At 42.2% G+C, this 21,173-nt stretch overlaps 1 protein-coding gene across 1 annotated transcript in view; it reads right to left on the bottom strand.

Annotated features, from left to right (window-relative positions):
• Positions 1 to 20,590, bottom strand: part of CNTNAP5 (contactin associated protein family member 5) — a 417,358-nt gene extending 396,768 nt beyond the window's left edge. Inside the window, exon 1 of the mRNA XM_063116699.1 lies at positions 20,195 to 20,590. Coding sequence (XP_062972769.1) covers positions 20,195 to 20,276 — 82 coding nt within the window. The 5' untranslated portion in view covers positions 20,277 to 20,590. The remainder of the gene's footprint in view (positions 1 to 20,194) is intronic.
• Between the last annotated feature and the right edge of the window lie 583 nt (positions 20,591 to 21,173).

Raw genomic sequence — 21,173 nt, 5'->3', positions numbered from 1 at the left:
CCCCCCTCCCTGTGTTTTTGTTTTGTTTTGTTTTTACTTTTAAAGACAGGGGAAGTGTACACCCCTCCCTGCTTGGTGTATACACATTGAACAGAGGCATCCGAAGAGGGAAAGTCTGTCTGTCTGTGAATATTGTGGGGAGGGCGATGGTGTCAGGGCTGAGGAGGCATGTGACACTTGGGGAAGCGTACTGCTCATTAATTGTTTGGAGCCCTGCTCCCGTTATTTATTTCAGACAAGTTTCAATTGTAAAAATATCTCTAGTCCTAACCATTGCAACAGCACTATAGCCCAAAGCTGCTGAAACTATTTAGGGAATAATCCTATACATGTTCAGACAGAAAAAAAGCCCAGCAACTCCCAGCATTCCCCAGTCAGCCATTTTTCTCTGTATAAACATGCATAAGACCGCACCCTGAGTTGTTCTGATTTCACTTACAAGCCATACAAATGAGTTTTGATTGCTTTTGATTTGAAGTTAAGGTTGCATAAATGAATGGGTTGCCACATGAAAAATCATCGTCGTTGGACACACAAAGGTGAACAAAGACCGGGTGAAAAGGTTAACCTCCATCTTCGCCTCATTGCCTGATTTTTATGCTCTGCGTGTTCAAATAAACCCAGCAGTCTTGAATTCCCTCTATAAGCACCAATGGTCAGCTTTCCTCCTTACTGTTTGTTAATTTTAACTGCATGCTTTGAAATGATGGCCTGTGAAGGTTTTTGAGTGACAGCAAACAGTAGTGTTCCATCTCTTGTCTAAGAAGGTTTCTAGTAGGGGTGTGCACAGACCCCCCGCTCCGCTTCACTTGCAGATCCGCCATTTTCCGGATCGGGCCGCTCCGCCCTGCCCCCGCTCCGCCCACTTCCGCTCCGCTCCGCCCGGAGCTCCGGATCCGGATCCGGAGCTCCGTTTCCCCCCCCCATAGGCTTGCATTGAAAGCTAAAAAATTATACAACTTTTTTTCTGTTCAAGTTAGAAACCTCATGTTTGGCACCATGACACCTCATGGGGATATACACACGCACGCCAAGTTTCAAAGCAATCCCATCATCCCCTGATTTTTGGCAAATTTTTGAAAATCGGGCACCCCACACACAACATCCTTGCGAGGTGGGCAGGGGAGGAGGGAGGGAAGGCAGGCAGGCATGCAGCTGGCATTTCTGGGGGCATAAGGAAGTGAGCCAAGGATAAGCCAGTAATGCATATAAAATGGAATAAATCAATCAATAAACAAAGGAGGGGTGGAATTAAAAGCAGCAGTGTTGCTCAATAAACAAGAAGAACTTTTTTTAAAAGGCTATATCTGTCTTTTACCAGCAATAGGGGGACGTTCCCGGGGGAGGGGGAAGTAGCTGCCAGTTCAAGACACTGACAGCCACAGCTCTGAGAAGAAGTAAAACGCTCACTTCGACTCAGAACAGGCATTGCTCCACCACTGAAAAGTGACCATTCACTTCAACTCATGATAGGCATTGCTCCACCGTTTTACTCTCTTTGGAAGGCTCTAATGGCCTTCCAGTGCAGGAGAGAGTGGGGGCACGTCCACGATGAGATGCCCTAGGGGAGCTCATCCCCTTGCACCACATCGATTCAGTTGTTCCCCAAGGTTAGGGTGGGGAGCAGTGCTGTGTTTCTATCTCTTATTCTTGGCTTAGTATATGATTTCAGGTTGTGTTTGTGCATTTGGTGGGGCTACTGTGTTAAAAAACACGGGGAAAAGCCCGTTCAGATGAAGAAAGAGAAGTTTCCCAGAATCCCAAGTTACCTGTTTTGCCTATGCCCTCCTCCAACTTTGGGATCATCATGACCGGGAGCTGACTCTGCCCCTCAGCCCTTTGAAAAAGGTATTTTTCCCGCCGATTTTTTAAAAACGTCTAGCCTGCGACCCGTACGATGCAGAAAGTTGAGAGTGGTCTCAAAATGACCCCCATCCACGACTCTCTGTGCACAAGAATTTCCAGAACGATAGCTTAACCCCCCCCAGTTATCCCCGATTCTTTCCCTCAATGCAATCCTATGGGCGAAAAGCCGAAAACGCAGTTTGAGCCGCGCGGTTGACCCGATTTTCACAAAAATATAGCCCGCGACCCAGACAACGCAGAAAGTTGAGAGTGGTCTCAAAATGACCCCCATCCACGACTCTCTGTGCACAAGAATTTCCAGAACGATAGCTTAAACCCCCCCCAGTTATCCCCGATTCTTTCCCTCAATGCAATCCTATGGGCGAAAAGCCGAAAACGCAGTTTGAGCCGCGCGGTTGACCCGATTTTCACAAAAATATAGCCCGCGACCCAGACAACGCAGAAAGTTGAGAGTGGTCTCAAAATGACCCCCATCCACGACTCTCTGTGCACAAGAATTTCCAGAATGATAGCTTCAAAAACAATGTAGTTATGCGCGATTATTTGCCGCAATGCAATCCTATGGCGAAATGTTTTCAAGATGGCGACCGGAGCGCTCCGCCTGAACTCGGAGCTCCGAAAAATGGGCGCTTCTCTTCGCCTTGCTTCTAGGGGGGTCCGCGGTCCGCTCCTACTCCGCCTCTGGGTAAGGCGGAGCAGGCCAATCCGCTACTGCTTCTACGCTCCTAATCGGAGCGGAGCACATCCCTAGTTTCTAGGCGTTCGAAAATACTAACTGATAAATGTGGTCATTGAAGGAACATTGTAATCCAAACCAGTGAACTTTATTTCTACTGATCTGCAAGGTGGGGTTTTTTTGGGGGGGGGGGGATTAGTAGGAAATCCTGAAGAATTCTACCATCTACTAGCTGTTCACTTTGATTATTATTATTAGTATTATTTATTTATATAGCACCATCAATGTACATGGTGCTGTACAGAGTAAAACAGTAAATAGCAAGACCCTGCCGCATAAGCTTACATTCTAATAAAATCATAGTAAAGCAATAAGGAGGGGAAGAGAATGCAAACCATTTATAATTTCTAAACATATCCAATGATAGATAGATAGGGTTTAGGATTCAACACACACATACATGGTTATATTTATTTATATGACATTGGCATCAAGCTTAAAGCCCCATATATGCTAGAATAATCCTCATATTGCTCAATTTTTATTGTCAAAGTTGAGTGAAATTATCCTGGAATAAAGAATGTGAACAGGGCCAAACAAGTTGGTTCCTCCAAGAAAATGAATAAAAGATTTTTGACAAACATAAACAACGAAGGTAACCCCAAAATTTTGAAGCCACCTCAGGAGGTGAGTTTGAGCCATTATGAAAGCTTTCTTCATAGATGCATTTCCATGCTGGGGAAAACTCCCCTTCATGAATTCCCACCTACTATGAAGGATTAAAGGTCTGGAGTCACTTCCAAAGTGGAAAAAAAATCCTGACTGAACATGCCTGTTTTTAACAAGTTTGGAGCCAGGTTTGAGGTGGGGAAGTTGCCAAATCAGAAAGGTGTTAAATTTATTCATGCACATCATCTCACCATCATTTCATAATTATGTTAATACAAAGAATTCTTGCTCCATATATTTAAAATGTGAAAAGTTAACTGGTGTAACTTTCAGGCATGAGGAATATTTCCTGCATTTTCCCCTCTACATCCTCCTCTCTAATAGCAACGCTTGAAAGAGCGTTTTTCTCCTTTGCTTGGTTCCCTGTGGAATAGACAGCCCTTTGTCCTCTATTAAATATTGAGAACATCATTTATTGAGTAACCCCTGCTCAAGCTGTTTGACTTAAATTATAACCCCACTAGCAAAATCATATTAGAACAGATTGGAGCAAGCCTGCCTTTTAAAACAAAAAAAGGCCAATTTTGTACATATTCAGCCATTTGTGGGATTAACTTTCCTAATGAGTTCTTATGTGCATGCAGGCTTGGTTTGCGCGTGTGTGTGTGTGTGTGAGTGTGTGAGTGTGTGTGTTTTGGTTTGAGATGTGTAGAGCAGAATAAATTATTCATGACTCCCAATGAAATAAACAAAACAAAGCCAAAGAGGGCAGAAGAAAAAAACACCTCACTACAAATTCAGCCCTTTTTCCTGGGCCAGATCTACACCAAGCAGGATATTGCACTATGAAAGGAGTATGAAAGTGGTATATGGCATGTATCATGGGCCCCAATGGTTGTCAGTGCACTTCAGTACTGCTATAAAGTTTTATAGCAGCTCTCCAGGGTTTCATGCAGGAGTTTTTTTCTAGTCCTATTTGGACATGCCTAGGATTAAATCTAGGATCTTCTGTATGGAAAACATTTCCCAGGTGGTCTACCACTGATGACTCCCTCCCCCTGCACAATATGGCACCCATGTACTTCAGGGGGCCACCTTCACAGAAACATATTGAGAATTGCTTTCAGCTATTCACTGCTTTTCCCTGAAATTGGCTTTGATTTTGTAAGTGGTTGTATGAGTTGCCCCTAAGAGGTATTCAAAAGTGTGAGAAATGTAATATCTGGAACACCATATGAGGTGGAGGAAGTTTTTTTTTGTGTGTGTGTGTTTAATGAGCACTGCTTCTATTAGATTAACTTTGGATAAATATGTGAGAGCTTTGGGTCTGAGAGACCACTCAAATGTTCCACTGGGTGTGGAATCTAATTCAACTAATTAATGCACCAGTGCTGATAACACAGGCATCCTCAAATAAACTAGAAATGGGGCTGGTGTATCTACAGTCAATGACCTTTGATACACCCTAGTGCAAATTATTAAAACTTATGGTACCACTTTCCCCATATGTGTACAACGCAGATAAAAGTCTGGAAGAAAACTGAATAAGGCTTTTAAATATTTTATTATATTGGCTTTTTATATAACTTTAAATGCATCTGTGGGTTCACCTTCACCTTCTTTCGGAATTTATCTTTGTGAATTTGTTTCCAGACAAGCTGAGTTATGCCCTAGCAGCCTAGCTTCAGTTCTTGTTATAACTTCTTCTGTTACTCATTTTGAAATGATTTACTCTTGGTTTTGTTTTGTTTTTTGAACTGATCTCTAATGAATGAAAATCCTTTGGGGAATCCTTTTTGAGTGTGCAGAACATCCTATGTCTTGCTGTCTCTCTCTCTCTCTCTCTCTCTCTCTCTCTCTCTCTCTGTGTGTGTGTGTGTGTGTGTGTGTGTGTGTGTGTGTGTGTGTACATACACTAGCTGTCCAGCCCCATGCTCAATGAGGGATCTGCTATGCATGGTGCAAGTACACCATCCCTATAGATGGTTCCTTAAACTATCTGGTGGTGGTGGTGGGGATAATGTTCAGTCCTTAGCCTAATTTGAAAAGTGTTCTACAAGCAGTCAGTTCATTTCTATAGCAAGAGTAATCTTAGGGTGAAAGAAATGGAAAGGAGGACAGGGCTATTGTATCTTTAACAGTAAATAGAAAAGGGAATTTCAGCAGGTGTCATTTGTATGCATGCAGCACCTGGTAGAATTTCCTCTTCATCACAACAGTTAAAGCTGCAGGAGCCCTACCTTCTATTGTATCTGGTCACTCTAGTATAGCTCCTGCAGCTTTAGCTGTTGTGATGAAGAGGGAATTTCACCAGGTGCTGCATGGCTCCAAACATCACCTGCTGAAATTCCCTTTTTTTGTACAACTGTTAAAGATGCAGGAGCCCTGTCCTCCCTTCCATATAGTCACTCTAAGTAATCTGTCCCTTCCCTAGTGACTGTCCACTAGGCATGAACCAAAGGGGGGATAGGAGGAAGGAGAGAGAGAGAGAGAGAGAGAGAGAGAGAGAGAGAGAGAGAGAGAGGGCAAAGAAACAGAGTAACCAGCCACTTTTAGCTCTGGACCTGCCCACTGATGGCTTTAGCTCCACCCACTGCTGACATGTGGCCCTTGACAGATTCCCTGTGAAAGAAGGCAGCCCTTGAGAGAATATAAAGGTGCAAACGGAGCAGATGGCTGTTGTTTGCTGGTCGGCTGCAGGCGCTCAACCAGCAGGTCCACATATGTGGCGTGGGCACCCGACTGCGTCCAGGGGAGGTGGATGCAGGGAGTCCAACAGACTCCCAGACTTGATCCGGCACCCATAACATCCTTACTAAGGCAGCAAGTGAATGAATTAATATCTGTTTGAGGTATTTCAGAGAATGGAGTGGGGACCAGGACCATGTTTGTTGTCATTCTTTGGAAGATATTCTGTAGCATCATGTTCTAGTGGAAACTGCTAATCTGTCCGTTTGCAATCTCCCAGGAAAAGAACCCATGTTTTAGAAGCTGATCACAGAACTATGGCTTAATGTTACAGGTTTGTTCTAACTATCATTAGTTTAAAAACCAGCAGATTAAACCACAGCTTGAACCTGGTTTGTTTCAACAAACAAAATACAGCTCCCTCAGATGTCATGGAGAAACTGTGTTAGTTCTAAAGTTAGTTCTCCTTCTGCAAAGGAGGAGACAGTGACATGATCCCGAGGCTTGTGCAAGACTGTTACTGTAATGCTAAACCATGGTTTAGTGTTACGCCTGACATGCCAAAGCAATGATGAAAATGGCATCTCTGGCTATTTCACCACCAACAGCCCCCTGCAAGCAAATCTATGTGTCTCTACATCAGTGCTTTACACTCCTCAGGACCTTTGGCAGGAATGTGGAGATCAAGGATGGTAGTACATATGTAACCATTACAGTGGGGCAGAGAACTCTCCATGGGCATGACTTTTGGGCTGTCAGTGCTGCAGCAAGCAGAGGGCTTCCTCCATCTTTATGATAAAGAGCAGGCTGAAAAATTGTGGTGTGGTTCTTCTTGTACCATGACATTGTTGAACACCAGCCTGTGCCACTTGGTCCTTGCTTCTCTGCTGGGTGGTATGGTGACGATGATGATAAACTGCTTGGAAAGGACATTGAAAGTAAAAGCATAGCTCAGGGGCTCCTCCATGAACCACTTCATGAACCTCAGTTTCCTGCTGTTATTTTTATCTAACTGCTGTGTTCATAAATTCCAAACATATGAACCTCTATGGGCAGAGCTCTGATAGGCCTGTAGGGAATTTCTTGGTGTGGGCTACTCAGCGTGGGGCCAATTAGAGCTGCTTTTCTTGTCTGAGATGGCCAAGAATGCCCTGCCAAAAGGGAAAGAAAGAGGGGTGAGTGGGGAGAGAGAGGGAGGGAGGGAGAGAAAGCAATTACTGTTTTTTGGGGGGCTTTATGTCTGCTGTTGCTTCCAATCCATTTGCAATAATAATAATAATAAAAAACCCACTGGAAACCATTCAGAGGTCCAGCAAGTCACACTGGTTGGAGGTCCAAGGCCACATGCTTTTCTGTAGCAGTATATAAAGAGGAAATAGAGGCTAGGTGGCAAAACAGGATTCTGAACTCCGCGTGGACCATTTAATGTACATAAAGGAGTCAGGGACATTTGCAGGGCAGAAGTAGGATCCTTAACCCTTTCCCTACCCACTTCTTTCTCTTGCAACCCCTTTTTGCCCAGTCAGGCTCTGAGATGACCAAAAAAAAAAAAAAAATGGCAGCGAAAAATGGGGAGGGATTATGGGGGAAGGGAAGGAGGACTGGGAAGACTACCTTCTTGCCTACCATGTTCCTCCTGAAAATCAAACACACAGAAGCTATATAGACACCACAATTGGAATAACAAGTTGAGACATATGTCACTGGGTTACCTGGGGCTCACCTTATTTAATATAACTTTAATATAATGGGATATGCAACAATTATAACACTGTGCAGGATACTACTAATGCAGGAGCCATCCCATAGCTTCCTGCCTAGAATTAGGGTGAGCTATATCTGTAATAACTGAACACTCCTCAGTGAATACACCTTTTCTGATGTTGGGGGAGTCCCTCCTGAGTCAACCCTACCCCACTATGACTACCAGAACCCTAGATGGGTGAGACAGGTTGTCCTCAAAGGAGTTCCATATCCCAGAAGAGTTCCATACCTACGGGTCTGACAGTCCTGAGTGGCAAATCTTGGGAAACCCATGTTACTTTAAAGATGGAAAAGCACTCAAGGTCCAGTTATTCAACAATGTAGACTCAGATAATGTTGATAGTAGGGATGTGCTTCGCTCCAATTAGAAGCGGAGAATCAGAAGCAAATTGGCCTGCTCCGCCTTGCCCAAAGGCGGAGTAGAAGCGGACCGGGGACCCGTAGAAGCACGACGAAGAGAAGCGCCCATACTCGGAGAGCTTCTCTTTTCGCCGACCGATCTGATCACCATTTTGAAAAATTTTGCCCATAGGATTGCATTGTGGAAAAGAATAGGGGATAACTGTGTTGTTTTTTAAGCTATCTTTCTGAAACTTCTTGTGCTTAGAGAGTCGTGGCTGGGGGTCATTTTGAGCCTACTCTCAGCTCTCTGCGTGCTGCGGTTCGCTTGCTAGAATTTTTGGAAAAATCAGGTAAAAAAGCCAGAAAATGTACCTTTTTCGAAGAGCTGAGGGGCAGAGTCAACTCCCGGTCATGATCACATGATCCCAAAGTTGGAGGGGGGGATAGGCAAAACGGGTAACTTGGGATTCTGGGAACTTCTCTTTCTTAGTCTGAATGGACTTTTCCCAGTGTTTTTTAAAACAGTAGCCCCACCAAATGCACAAACACAACCTGAAATCATATACTAAGCCAATAATAAGAGATAGAAACACAGCACTGCTACCCACCCTAACTTTGGGGAACAACTGAAAAGATGTGGTGCAAGGGGATGAGCTCCCCTAGGGCATGTGGATGTGCCCTGTGCACTCTCCTGTCCTTGGAGGGCCATCAGAGCCCTCCAAAGGTAAATCACTGGAGAGAATGCCTATCATGAGTTGAAGTGATCGTTTGCTTCTTATTAAAGACTGGTACCTAGACAGGACCAGTCAAATTGGCAGATGATTCCCCCTCCCCTTGGGCACGTCCACTCCCCTCTTACTGGTAAAAGACAGATATAGCCTTTTTAAAAAAAATCTTCTTGTTGTTTATTCAGCAACACTGCTGCTTTTAATTTCACCCCTCCTTTGTTTATTTATTTATTTATTTATTCCATTTTATATGCATTACTGGCTTTGAAACTATCCTTGGCTCACTTCCTTGTGCCCCCAGAAATGTCTGCTGCCTGCCTGCCTTCCCTCCCTCCTCCCCTGCCCACCTCGCAGGGATGGTTTTTGTGTGTCTTGCTTTGACTCAGGGGAGAAGTCCTTCCTGTGCTCAAGTTCCAAATCAATTTTTCAAGTGTGGAAGAAGATTCATATTTAGGTTTATCTCTACTCCCCAATTCATGGCATGTTGGGATTTCCTTTGAAATGGGCCCATTGAGCTGTCTGCAGATAGTGGGGTGTCCGACTTTCATAAATTCCCCAAAAATCCGGGGATGATGGGATTGGCTTGAAACTTGGCATCCATGTGGACACATGGGTAAGCTGTCATGGGACCAAAGGTGAGCTTTCTGACATGCAAATTGACATAGTTGTAAAATGGGACTTGATTTGGGGTGAGTTAAAAGGTTAGAGCCCTGCCAAAAATCAGGGGATGATGGGATTACCTTGAGTCTTGGCATGCATATGTATCCCTGGATAAGCTATCATGGTGCCAAGTTTGAGTTTTCTAACGTGAAAATTGACGGAGCTATCAAAAGGGGTGTGAATGGGGTGGCCAATTTTCAAAAATTCCCCCAAAATCAGGGGATGATGGGATTGCATTGAGTCTTGGCATGCGTGTGTATACATCCATGAGGTGTCATGGTGCCAAACTTGAGGTTTCTAACTTGAACAGAAAAAAAGTTGTATAATTTTTTAGCTTTCAATGCAAGCCTATGGGGGAAAAACGGAGCTCCGATCTGGATCCGGAGCTCCACAGTGGAACGGAGTGGACATAGGCGGAGCGGGGGTGGAGTGAAGCGGCCTGATCTGCAAATTGTGGATCTGGAAGAGAAGCGGAGCGGGGGGTCCGTGCACACCCCTAGGTGATAGCTCTAATGGAAAAGTTAGGAACATATATGCAAGGGACATACAACAATGTGCAAGAAGGGGATAATTTCAACATGGCTTGGTGGAATGTTATGATATAGCACAAAGAGGTAAATTGACCCCGACAGTTACATGGTCTTTTATGGAAAGATATATTGTGTTAACAGAGTATAAAATGATAAAGATAAGAAACCAGACAAGGAATACAATTGTATGTAACAAGGGTCAAAATAAACATGTATGGATGTTATTATGGGTGGGCAGAGAGCTTCGGCTATTGGGCGGTATAAAAATCTAATAAATAAATAAATAAATAAATTATTGATATCAAAGATTATTAAGTTATTTAATGCATTGTTAAATTTGAAAAGAAAAAAACACCATCAAAAAGATGCCTCTGAGTGCTGCTAACCCATGTTCTTGCCTTGTTGTTGTTGCTGTTGTTACCAAATGATGCACCTAAAAATTAGATGCCCTGCCCTAATTGTTACAACAACACCAGGTGAACAGAATGGAGTAGGTAAAAAAATGTTGCCTTGTGCCAATCTCCTTAACAGGAAAGAATTAATAAAGAAAGAATTAAATAAATCTGAGTTGGTCCCTAAGCAACCAACTGATCCTACACCTTAACCTTAGGGTGGGCAGGGTGCTAAGACATGCAGCAAAAGAGAGCTAGCTAGGGATGGAGCTTGACTAAAATGATCACGCATTGTCTTCACCTCCGGCCAGCAGCATCAGGATGTAGGGTGTATCTGTGTGGTGCACCCTAAATATGGCCCATTCCTATCCAAGCGGCTGCAAATCATCCTCACCCTCACCCATTTGAGTCATGCCGAAAGTCATGCATTAAGTGGTAAATACAGGATTGGGATACAGGATTGGGAATTCCATATTTGCTACATGATATCTTGTTTTGGCTTTAGATTCTATACCTTGTTTCCAACAAATGTCTTGTTTCCAACAAATGGCTATTGTGGGTGGGGGTGGGAGCCGAGGTGTGGAGGCACGCCATTGGCAGCCTCCCTATGGTACCAACGGAGGTGGAAGGGGGAATCTGAGCCCACATATTGGCTCTCACCCCTCCCTGCCTCCTCCTTTTTGAAGCGCGGCTCCCTCCCTCCGTCCCTGTAGGGAGTGTGGGCTTGCTGGTTGTCCTTTGGGCTGGGGCGCGAGTTGGAATTTTTTGCTCATAAACGTTAATTGATTATGACATTTTTCATCTACTTCACACTGTAAGGCAGGAGAAATAATTAGGTTGATTTGGTGTTTTTTAACAATTTGATCACATATGCTGATAGGCAGGTATGTGCAGGCATCTTGAGCCAGTGAGCATTCAGAGGCATCGTTGCGGTGATCGGTAATGCCTGAGGCTCCCCAGCTGCATGTCCCATGGCCCAGCTGGCAGTCATAAGGATTACCTTTGAGGCCAGCCTTCATCACCCACTCATACCCTTGCGGAATGTCTCCCTACTCCAAAACGGGGAAGCCTGGGAGATGGCGAATGTTTAGACACCACTCTCAGGACATGAATGTTTTGCCCAATAAAACAACGGCATAAGAACGGATTAGAGAAGGTGCCTGCTTAGGTTTACCCTTTCTGCAGATCTATTAATAAATGTGTCTCTGTAAATCCCAATTTATTTATTTATTTATTTATTTATTTAAAACATTTATATCCCACCCTATATCATTAAGATCTCAGGGCAACATACAGATAAAAAGCATACGGTATAAAACAGTAAATATACACACTAAAAAAAAAATTAAACCATGAACCAAGTTAAAACAATATATAATTTAAAAGCAGTAAAATAATTAAAACAGTTAAAACAATGTGCCGTCTTAGTGAATTTAACCATTAAATGCTTTGTTTAAAAGCCATGTCTTGAATGCTGGAGTTAGCACATAACCATCAGGGCTAGTAGTCATTGATAGCCTTTTGCCTCCAGTAATTTATCCAACCCCGTTTTAAAGCCATCCAAATTGGTGGCCATCACTACTTCTTGTGGTAGTGAGTTCCATTATTTAACTATGCACTGTGTGAAGAAGTACTTCCCTTTATTTGTCCTGGAACTCCCACCAATCAGCTTCATGGGATGACTCTGGGTTCTAGTATTTTAAGAGAGGGAGAAAAGTGTCTCTCTATCCGCATTCTCCATACCATCCATAGTTTTGTACACCTCTATCATGTCTCCCCGTAGCCTCCTTTTTTCCAAGGTAAACAATCCCAGTTGATATAACCTTGAGTCCGCCTCGTTATTTCCTACATTCCACATTCCCCACAATGCAAGGATAACACTTGCAGAGAACTGGTGTAGCAAAGTAGCTAAGAGACTGAACTACAAATCCAGAAGTCCCTGATTTGAATCTTGCTTTGCCTTGAATGTACTATGTGATCCTAGGCAAGCCACTCTCTCTTAGCCTCGGTTCCAGCCCCCCCCCCCCCGGCTTATTAAGGTGGAGATAGTAATATTGGCTTACCTTACAGGGTTGTTTGAAGGATTACAATTAGATAATGTACATGAAGCACTTTGAACATATACAAGTATTACCCAAATATTAAGAAAGACTTGAAATTGAAAGTAAGATTGCCATCTTTCTGCTAATAATAACAAATAAAGGGCAAAATCTGTCCTTGAAAGAGAACTAAACTAAACTAAACTAAACAAATCCTAAAAGACTGCAAGCATCACAGTCACTTGTAACAAATTATGTTTTTGTCTCTTCCCCCCTTTAATACAAAATATATTGGCCAAAAATGGAAAAAAACTACTGAACATCTGTCTGTCAGGGCAATTTTGTCATCATGCCTCTGAATTCATGGTCATTATTCTTTTAAAACTGCTTAACAGCCTGGATAGTTAAAAATAAAATATGGCAGTATTTTTGGCATCCACTACCTTCTCTGGGTTCTATATTGCACCATTGTCATCACTTAAAACTCAATCAATTCTACTGAACTGCAGAACAGATGGCAAGACCAGCCCAGAAGAATCTGTGCAGGGCAATTAGAAGATGCAAAGATAACATTAATACAAGGGAATTAATTATCAGTGATATCTACCCACCACTGTATACAGAAACCTGCCTGCTTCTCAGATGCTAGGTAGACATGTTGATTGCTGTGATGATACTCTCTTCTTTAGCAGCCAGGGCCTCTGAGATTTCACTGGGAAAGCAGAGTTTAATTACATGGGGATAAACCCCACTGGGGTTTACTACTTCTGTTGTGAAAGGACCAGATGAAGGGTTTAGAAAAAGGGTTGTTCTTCTAAAATGCAAACTGACAAACTACACTACAAAACTGGCCCAGAATCACCTTAACCCAAAGGCACCTAAGCTAAATTTTGTGATTGGCAGAAGCACTCAACATAGCTACTTCAATCAAGCAGCTGCCATGTACATTTAAATGTGTATAATCATTCACATTATGATGGTAACTTAGGTCCCAGTGAACTTGATGGAGTTGATGGAGATGAGGTCATATAGCTTCAGATATAGCTTCATGTAACTAGAGCTAAGACAGAACTGAAAAAGGTAGAGAATAGCAGATTTGTTCCCACTCAATTGTTTTGTGAGTCTTGGGATTATTGCTTTCAATCAAAAATGACAGAATTGTTCCTGGAAGCCCCCATTTTGGGCTGATATTGGGATAATAAAATATCCTGAAGCACACTTATTAATGGGAAGCAGGGAGTAATATATTTACTCCCGCATGAACTAAAAATTACAGAGCTCTAGTTGGGTAGCTCCTAGTGCTACCAACCAAAAGGCACTGTCCAGCTCTTCTGGTTTTTTCTTCCTTAATTGATGTTTTGTGATAAGAAAAAAGGATGGAAAATGCAGTGGGAAAACACAGGATCATAACAAACGAAAGATGATGATATCTGGTCCGTCTCCCTACCATAAAATTCATTGAGCTTTGGCTATGGGGTGGTATATCAATGCAATAAATAAATAAATAAATAAAACATGGAGTAAAGAAATCTTCATCTGGAGATAGCCATGGAAACATATTTGTCACCAATTTCAGTGACACTTCAGTGTGTTTAGTGTGGATTGAGGCCATTGTCTCTTAGGTAGAAAAAATACCCTACAATGGACACAGGGAATCTATAGGTTTCTCTACATTAACAGAAAATCCTGCATTTTTCCACATTCTTTGTGGGATTGCAATTGGCTCCATTACACAGGCAGACAGAGGCAACCAGATGGTTTGAACTGAAACCTTCCATTTCAGTTATCTCCTATGTTTTTCATTAGATAGCTTCTCCCACTGGCTGAAATATTGCACTACACTGACATTAGTTGCTACGGTTTGTGCTCATTTTTTAAAATACTTGATTATCTCCTGTGTTTTTTTTGAAGTGGGGTAAACCTGAAAGCCTGCAATGAGGGTCCTGGATGCTGATGACATCATGTAATGGACCCATAAACTTCTGTGAGTGGCCAATTATGAGTGTGCAATAAATCACTGGTGTAGAGAAGCTCTATATATGTTATAACCCTTCTTCTCATGATTGTTCTCTCCTCTTCCATACATCCCAAAGGTTCTGTTCTCTAAGTGTATTTACTAGGGAAGGGGCGAGGATTTCATTTGTTTCATCTTGCCTTTTTTATAACAAAATCTGCACATTTCTCCATAGACAGGATGGTAAACTCTAAGCAGACCTTGGGGACATACATTCCACCCATGCATTACAGGAGCTTCTCATCTCATAACCTCAATAACTGGGCAGGTTGATAAGGGAGAAGGTGTGCTTACAAGTATCCTGACTCCAAGTTGTTTAGGGCTATATAAAATAATAACATAACCTTAAAACTGTCCATGTAGCAAATAGGCAGCAAATTCAAATTCCTCAGTATGTTACATACTGAAAAGGAAGGCACTGTTGCAAGTAAAGTCAACCCAAAAGTGCTGAATTGCACACAACTGGTATAGTTGAACCACTAGGCTCTACTGTTTATGCACAAATCTTATATACATTTGATTACAATTGTAAGTAATTTGCAAGGAATAAAATCCAAATATGGAATGCCTAATGCACAATCAACCTGAAGAACAGACCCAACCACTGAAATGTACACATATTTTAATTTTTGTGAACCGCCCAGAGAGCTTCGGCTATTGGGTAGTATAAAAAAATTATATAAGATTAATACAAAGTTAGAACAGTAAAATTTAAATTTAAGTTAAAAGTAAGTATTAAAATACTGAGAGAATAAAAAGATCTTCAGCTGGCGATGAAAGGAGTACAGTGTAGGCACCAGGCGGACCTCTCTGGGGAGCTCATTATACAGCCGGGGTGCCACAGTGGAGAAAGCCCTCCTCCTAGTAGCCACCTGCCTCACTTCCTTTGGCAGGAGCTCACAGAGAAGGGCCCCTGTAGATAATCTTAACATCCGGGCAGGTACTATTATATCATAGCTTTAGGCATTTACATTTTATTTTATGAGGCATTTTGTGGTTTTAATTGCTGTGAACTGTCAAGATTGCTTGGGCTACTGGGCAGTACAGTAAATAAAATACAGTAACAGATTTAAAACAGAAATTGAAAGACTAAAAATCCTTGGAAAATAAGAAGGTCTTCACCTGGTGCCAGAAAGAGCGCAACATAGGTACCAGGTGAGCCTCTTTGGGAAGCTCATTCCACATCCATCCAGGCTGCCGTAAAAGAAAAGGCCCACTTTTTCATAGCCTCCCACCTCACTTCCTTTGGCAACATATCCTGGAGAAGGACCACTGAGAAGGACCTTGGGGTCTGGGCAGGTATATATGGGAGGAGATAATCCTTCAGGTAACCTTCCCCCAACCCATTTAGTACTTTGAATGTTAATACCAGCACTTTAAATTGGGCTTGGAAAGCCACTGCCAATGGAAAAGCAGTGGCATAATATGATTGAGTTGGCCATTTCCTGATAAATATCTTGCAACCCTATTTTGGACCAGTTGAAGGTTCCAAACCATTTTCAAATATAGTCCCATATACAACATGCTTCCATGTATGGATTTGGTGATACCTGTCATACCACATAGGATGCTGATTCAGAGGGCACCACGGGTTTATCAGGAGGGGATTGTTTCCAAAAGGGGTATGCTGAAAAGATCCAATGCATAGGTGGAAGGACCATATACTTTTCTGACTCCAAGTCATGGTTTTGACTCTTTCTCCTCAATCTGCACAAACACCCCTTGTTTTATGATCCATTGGAGGCTGAAATTTCTTTCCCCATTTGTTATTATTTTGATTTTTCTAGAATAGCAAACAATGCCTCTAAGTGCACAAAATTTACTATGAAAACATTAAATGCTTTGTGCAGATAAAAACTGTGTATATGTGTGCACCACAGCCTACCACCCACCCAAAATCCACAGGAACAGCTGACAAAGCACTGAAAGAAAATGTGTGTGTGATGGCACCTGTGGAAAATAATGAATAGGGCCAAAGCTTTAGAGCTGCAAAAGAGGGCTCTCCTAGCAAGCTTATATTTTACAGCATTCAGTAGTGTGTGCATCTATTGCATCTATTTTCCACTAATTGGTATCCTGAGGAGAAATCTCATTGCTGCTGTAGTTATTTAATAAAGTGTTGTGATGAAGCAAGCCTGAGGTATTTCTGGAACTACATTAGAATGAAGTAACTGTAGAGTCTATCACAATATCCATTGACCTCTTCTCATATCCTGTAGCTGTGATTATAATGTTGAGATGTTTTCCTAGTAACCATATCATACATTAATCAAGCAGATAAGCAATCAAAGACATCGCTTCATAATTCAGTGCCAAAAATAATGGAGTCAGAGGATAGTGCATGTGCTAATGCGTGATAAGGAACAGAAATCTTCATTTAAATTCAATAAAGATAGTCCTTGCAGAAACAGATGTGGTGAATCTGTCTTGGGGGGAAAACACTTTACTAAAGATACTCCTTATTCTGCAAGAAACTCAGGTACCAAACATGTACCTATGGTACACTATGATCTGGACTGACATGGGGCTAATCTATTAGGAGTCTGGTAAATCCCACCTTAGTGCTGAGGTTGGATCTAGGTGACCTTCTTCTGATCCATTTCAATCCTATGATTCTCCATGTCTTCTACACTGCCAAGAGTTCAATTTTCCAACTAGGAAGTTTAACTTCTATCCATTCCAATTCACCCCCTGGTAAACTAGGACTTTTCCAAGGTAAGATGATCAACATTTGCATCGATAGAGAAAGATAGGTAAATGTAGCTAGACCTTTGGATATGGACTGCATTATTTATTAAAATATTAGAATACATGCTGTATTTTTGAAACACAGTGTTTGTTCCATGGAAATTGTTATCATCCAATGTCACACTGAGAATTGTGTTAAAATTGGATATTAAACTGACTCTCAAAGCATCTCTGATTTATATAACACAAATTCAAAGTCTTACTGCATCTGGCAATTTACATATGTAAAGTTCCTTCATGGATCACCAAACCTGGCATCTTTCTTTGTAATTAAGGCTTACCCAAGAGTAAGACCCATTGAACATAAAACATTTTATTTCTGAGTAGACATGCATAGCATTGCCCTGTTGGGATTTCAATTATATCATTGATGGTTGCACTCCTATTCATATTTACTTGAGAGCAAGTTCCATTGAACACACTTGGACTTACTGCCAAGTAAACATGCATAGCTGTGAAGTCACTAAGCCCCACTTACTCCAAAGGAATCTTTTGCATATCTGTTAAGCCAATACTAGAGAAAATAAGAGTACTGTACTCCTTGTATATGACCAACTCATTAACTATTGATAGAATATATTACAAATGATGAATTGAAGTGAACATCTGAAGAAAGATTACAAAAGGTGACAATTTAGGTATCCAACGAATGAAAAATGTTTAAATTTGATTTAAATTGGAAATAACTATCTTATTTGAGCTAGATTTTGACCAATGTGCCAAGAGCTGTTTTACTGAAAGCTAAAAACTTTTCATAATGGCTGAAGTGTGTGCTCACATCTGTCAAATCATTCTAAAGGACTTAGACGAGAGGGAGAAGTGTGCAGCAGTTTCTATTTCCTGGACTTAACTGAGCTCCTGGGAAAGAACATCCAGATTAATTCATTGCTTAATGAATAAGTAAAAATGGTACAGTGTAATAAAATGATTGATCATTGTGCTTTATAAAGATTGAGTCCCAAATATTTAGGGAGCAGTTTGCGTGTTCAATGGGAATGTTTATCGGCGCTGGGAAATTAAAGTGTCACCCATGAAATAGTAAAACTCATTACCACAGAGTTTTATTTTAAAAGATACGAATTAACTTTATTACCAGACTGGTAATAGCATGCCTTCTTGGTTAAATCGCCTTCCATTTACCATTCCTGAACATTATTAAACCATATTAACCATAGTGTTATTAGAAATAGGAAAAAGGTTTACTCCCTGCTTAGTGTTTTTACTCATTACAATCAAACCTGAAGGCGCACCCACTAAGAGGGCTGTTACTGATTTGTGATGCTTATTGCATTTGCCTTTTTCTATTTATTTAAAGTATTCTGTTGCTTCAGCTGTGTAGACATGTGAAATATCATTCTTTTAGCCCACCAGCCCTTAAGGGATGGAATCAAAAAGGCAAGAGTGACCTCTAGTGTTCAAAAAGCCCATTAGGACTCAAGAAACAACTAGTTTTTTTTCCATCACTGCAAGAAGAATGACATTTCTTTTAAACGTATTCTCACCTCTCTTAATGGCTACAATTTGCCATGAACAACTCATAGATAAGACACATCTCCCAAAATCTACCAAAATGCACCCCTTGAAAACCAACTTTCATAATCTAATTCCAATAGTAATGCCAGCAGGATTTAGACCCTGCACTACTTCTATGGACAATTATGACCTCTGTCACTTCCCATGGCATGGAAGTAGTTGCACAAGCAAATACAAATCTAACAGTATTTTATGAACAACAGGCCTTAAATCCTTTAAACACTGACATTGTTTCTCTTTCACCTTCCAAACCAATGTACTGACAAGTTATTGCTCTCTTTGGCTGCAATTCTCAGTACACTTACTGGGGAGTAAGTCACACTGAGCTCAACAAAGCTTACTTTTGACTCAACATGCTGAGGATTACATGGTTACCCTCATTTGTGCCCAAGGGTCATAGTGACAATAGCTCCATGGCTGCAAGATAAATATTTGAGAAGCTATATACACCTGCTTGGCTTTCTATACCTCTCCATTGCAGCAGCAATGAATGCACACCATAGAATGCCTCATCAAAATAATGATCTAGTAATAGCTAGCACAACTGGTACAACAGCAAAAGCAATCCCAATGACAGCAGCCCCACAACATTTCAGGTGAGGAGAACGTGTGGGGAGGACAGAGGATCTTATGAGGGCTTCTTGTCAAATGGAGAACAGAGGAAGACTGTGGAAGGTGGAAGAGGCCGGAAAACTATAGATGACAAGTAATAGAATCAAATTTGTATCCCTGTTCTTTCCCCCCACTTTCTTTTATCGAAAGCATATCAACCCTTTCCTTTTTTGGATTCGTTTACCCTCAGTTACATATGTTTCAAGTCTAAATGTCAGGCTCTGGTTTCCTACATTCCAGTATGTTGTCAATCTTGGCTTGGGGAAACATGCCTTGTCTGTACCTGAGACAGAAGCTGCAGTTAGTGTTGTGTGAGATTCTGGTCCATGGCTTTCCTAAAAGAACTATCATCAAGATCGCAGTGTTGGGAAGGGGATGCATATACCACGACTGCATGATTCAACAAAATAAAATGGGGGGGGGAGAGTGTAATCCACTTTGGAAAGCAGGTGTGTGTGTGTGTGTGTGTGTGTAGAGTTCTGAATCGTTAGACATTCAGCAGAAGCCATCCACATCCTGCAATAGAGGTGACTGAAGGCATTTCCTTGAGATCCTCAGAGGCATGAAAAATGAAGTCTTAACACAGGAGTATAAATAAACAGCCATTCATCCAAGCACTCAGAAGAAGCCACTTCAATTAAACGAAGCCCAGACACATAGAGTTGTTATTGCCAGGGAAATGATGCTCAGATTTCTCTGCAAGTTCGTAATTCAGGATGGAAAGGGACCTATCACCTTCGTTCCTTCTATAGGGAGACCGATTTGCGGGGGTGGGAAAGAGAAAGCGCTTAAGCTAACTTTATCGGGGTGCAGGGAGGACCTGTGTAGATTGCTTTCAACCCCCTCCACTACTGCTCCACACCCGTCCGCCCCCAGAGCCTCAGTCAAATCGGATAAGCAGGTCGCTGGGAAAACGGGGTCGTGGATACTTACGGTTGGGAGCTGCTAATCCAAGATGCCAGAAACTGAACAGCATCAAAGTCAAAACGCGGAAGAGTTGGGGAATAGGATCCATTTTCTTGTGCAGTCCCTGCCTCCCCTAATCTCCAATTTCAGACCGTGGCTGCTCTGGCTTGGCTTCCCTTCCTTGGCTCATTTACTCCACCCGGCATCCAGGCACTCTTAAGAAATGCTGGAGAGGGAGAGGGAAAGATCCCCCCACCCCTTTCGCCAAATCTCCGTACAAGAGCAGGTCCAAAACGACGTGCGCCCCAACGCCGAAGGCGCACATCGAAGGCAGGTCCTGAATCCACCTCCAGGAACTGCGATTTGGAATTCAGCAAGCTCGAAGCTGGAGAGCTCCTTATAGGAGCGAGGAGCCGAGCCGAGCCCGCTCACTCCACCTCCTGCTCAGCCTCCTCCCCGTCACACCTCCCGCCTGCTAGGGAGGATCCTTTCTCATTACTATGATCAAGCCCTGATGATAAGCTTCGGAGTTACAGTGCAAGTTGGCTGCCCACAGCGCGTCTCTCTCTCTCTCTCTCTCTCTCTCTCTCTCTCTCTCTCCTTATCTAGTGTAAAAGCAGTTCGCAGGAGGAAAAAAATAATGTCACCCAAGAAGAGAAGGCAGGCAGGTAGATTTGCAAATCTCTGTATGATCCTGTCTGCAAAGGAAAAAGAAGGGAGATCGGAAAGGAAAACCCATCATGAATTGCCGTGTTTTTAAAATGATGTTTTTTGTTTGTTTTACAAAAACAAGAAGGGTTCTAGTGGCACCTTGAATGTGTTCAAATTTAGTATGGCATGAGTTCTTTTAGGCAGGTGCCCAATTCATTAGATGTATGAAGAGGACGAGGAAGATGTGGTTTTGAGTTTTCTTTTTTCATTCTGCTATAGATATCTCTCCCTCTCCCTCTCTCATATACGAGAGAGAGAGAGAGAGAGAGAGAGAGACATGGTTCTTTTCTCCAAA

The sequence above is a fragment of the Elgaria multicarinata genome, chromosome 2, assembly GCF_023053635.1.
Source record: "Elgaria multicarinata webbii isolate HBS135686 ecotype San Diego chromosome 2, rElgMul1.1.pri, whole genome shotgun sequence".
Lineage (NCBI taxonomy): Eukaryota > Metazoa > Chordata > Lepidosauria > Squamata > Anguidae > Elgaria > Elgaria multicarinata.
Note: the sequence above shows the minus strand (reverse complement) of the source record. Positions and strands in the feature narration are given on the sequence as shown.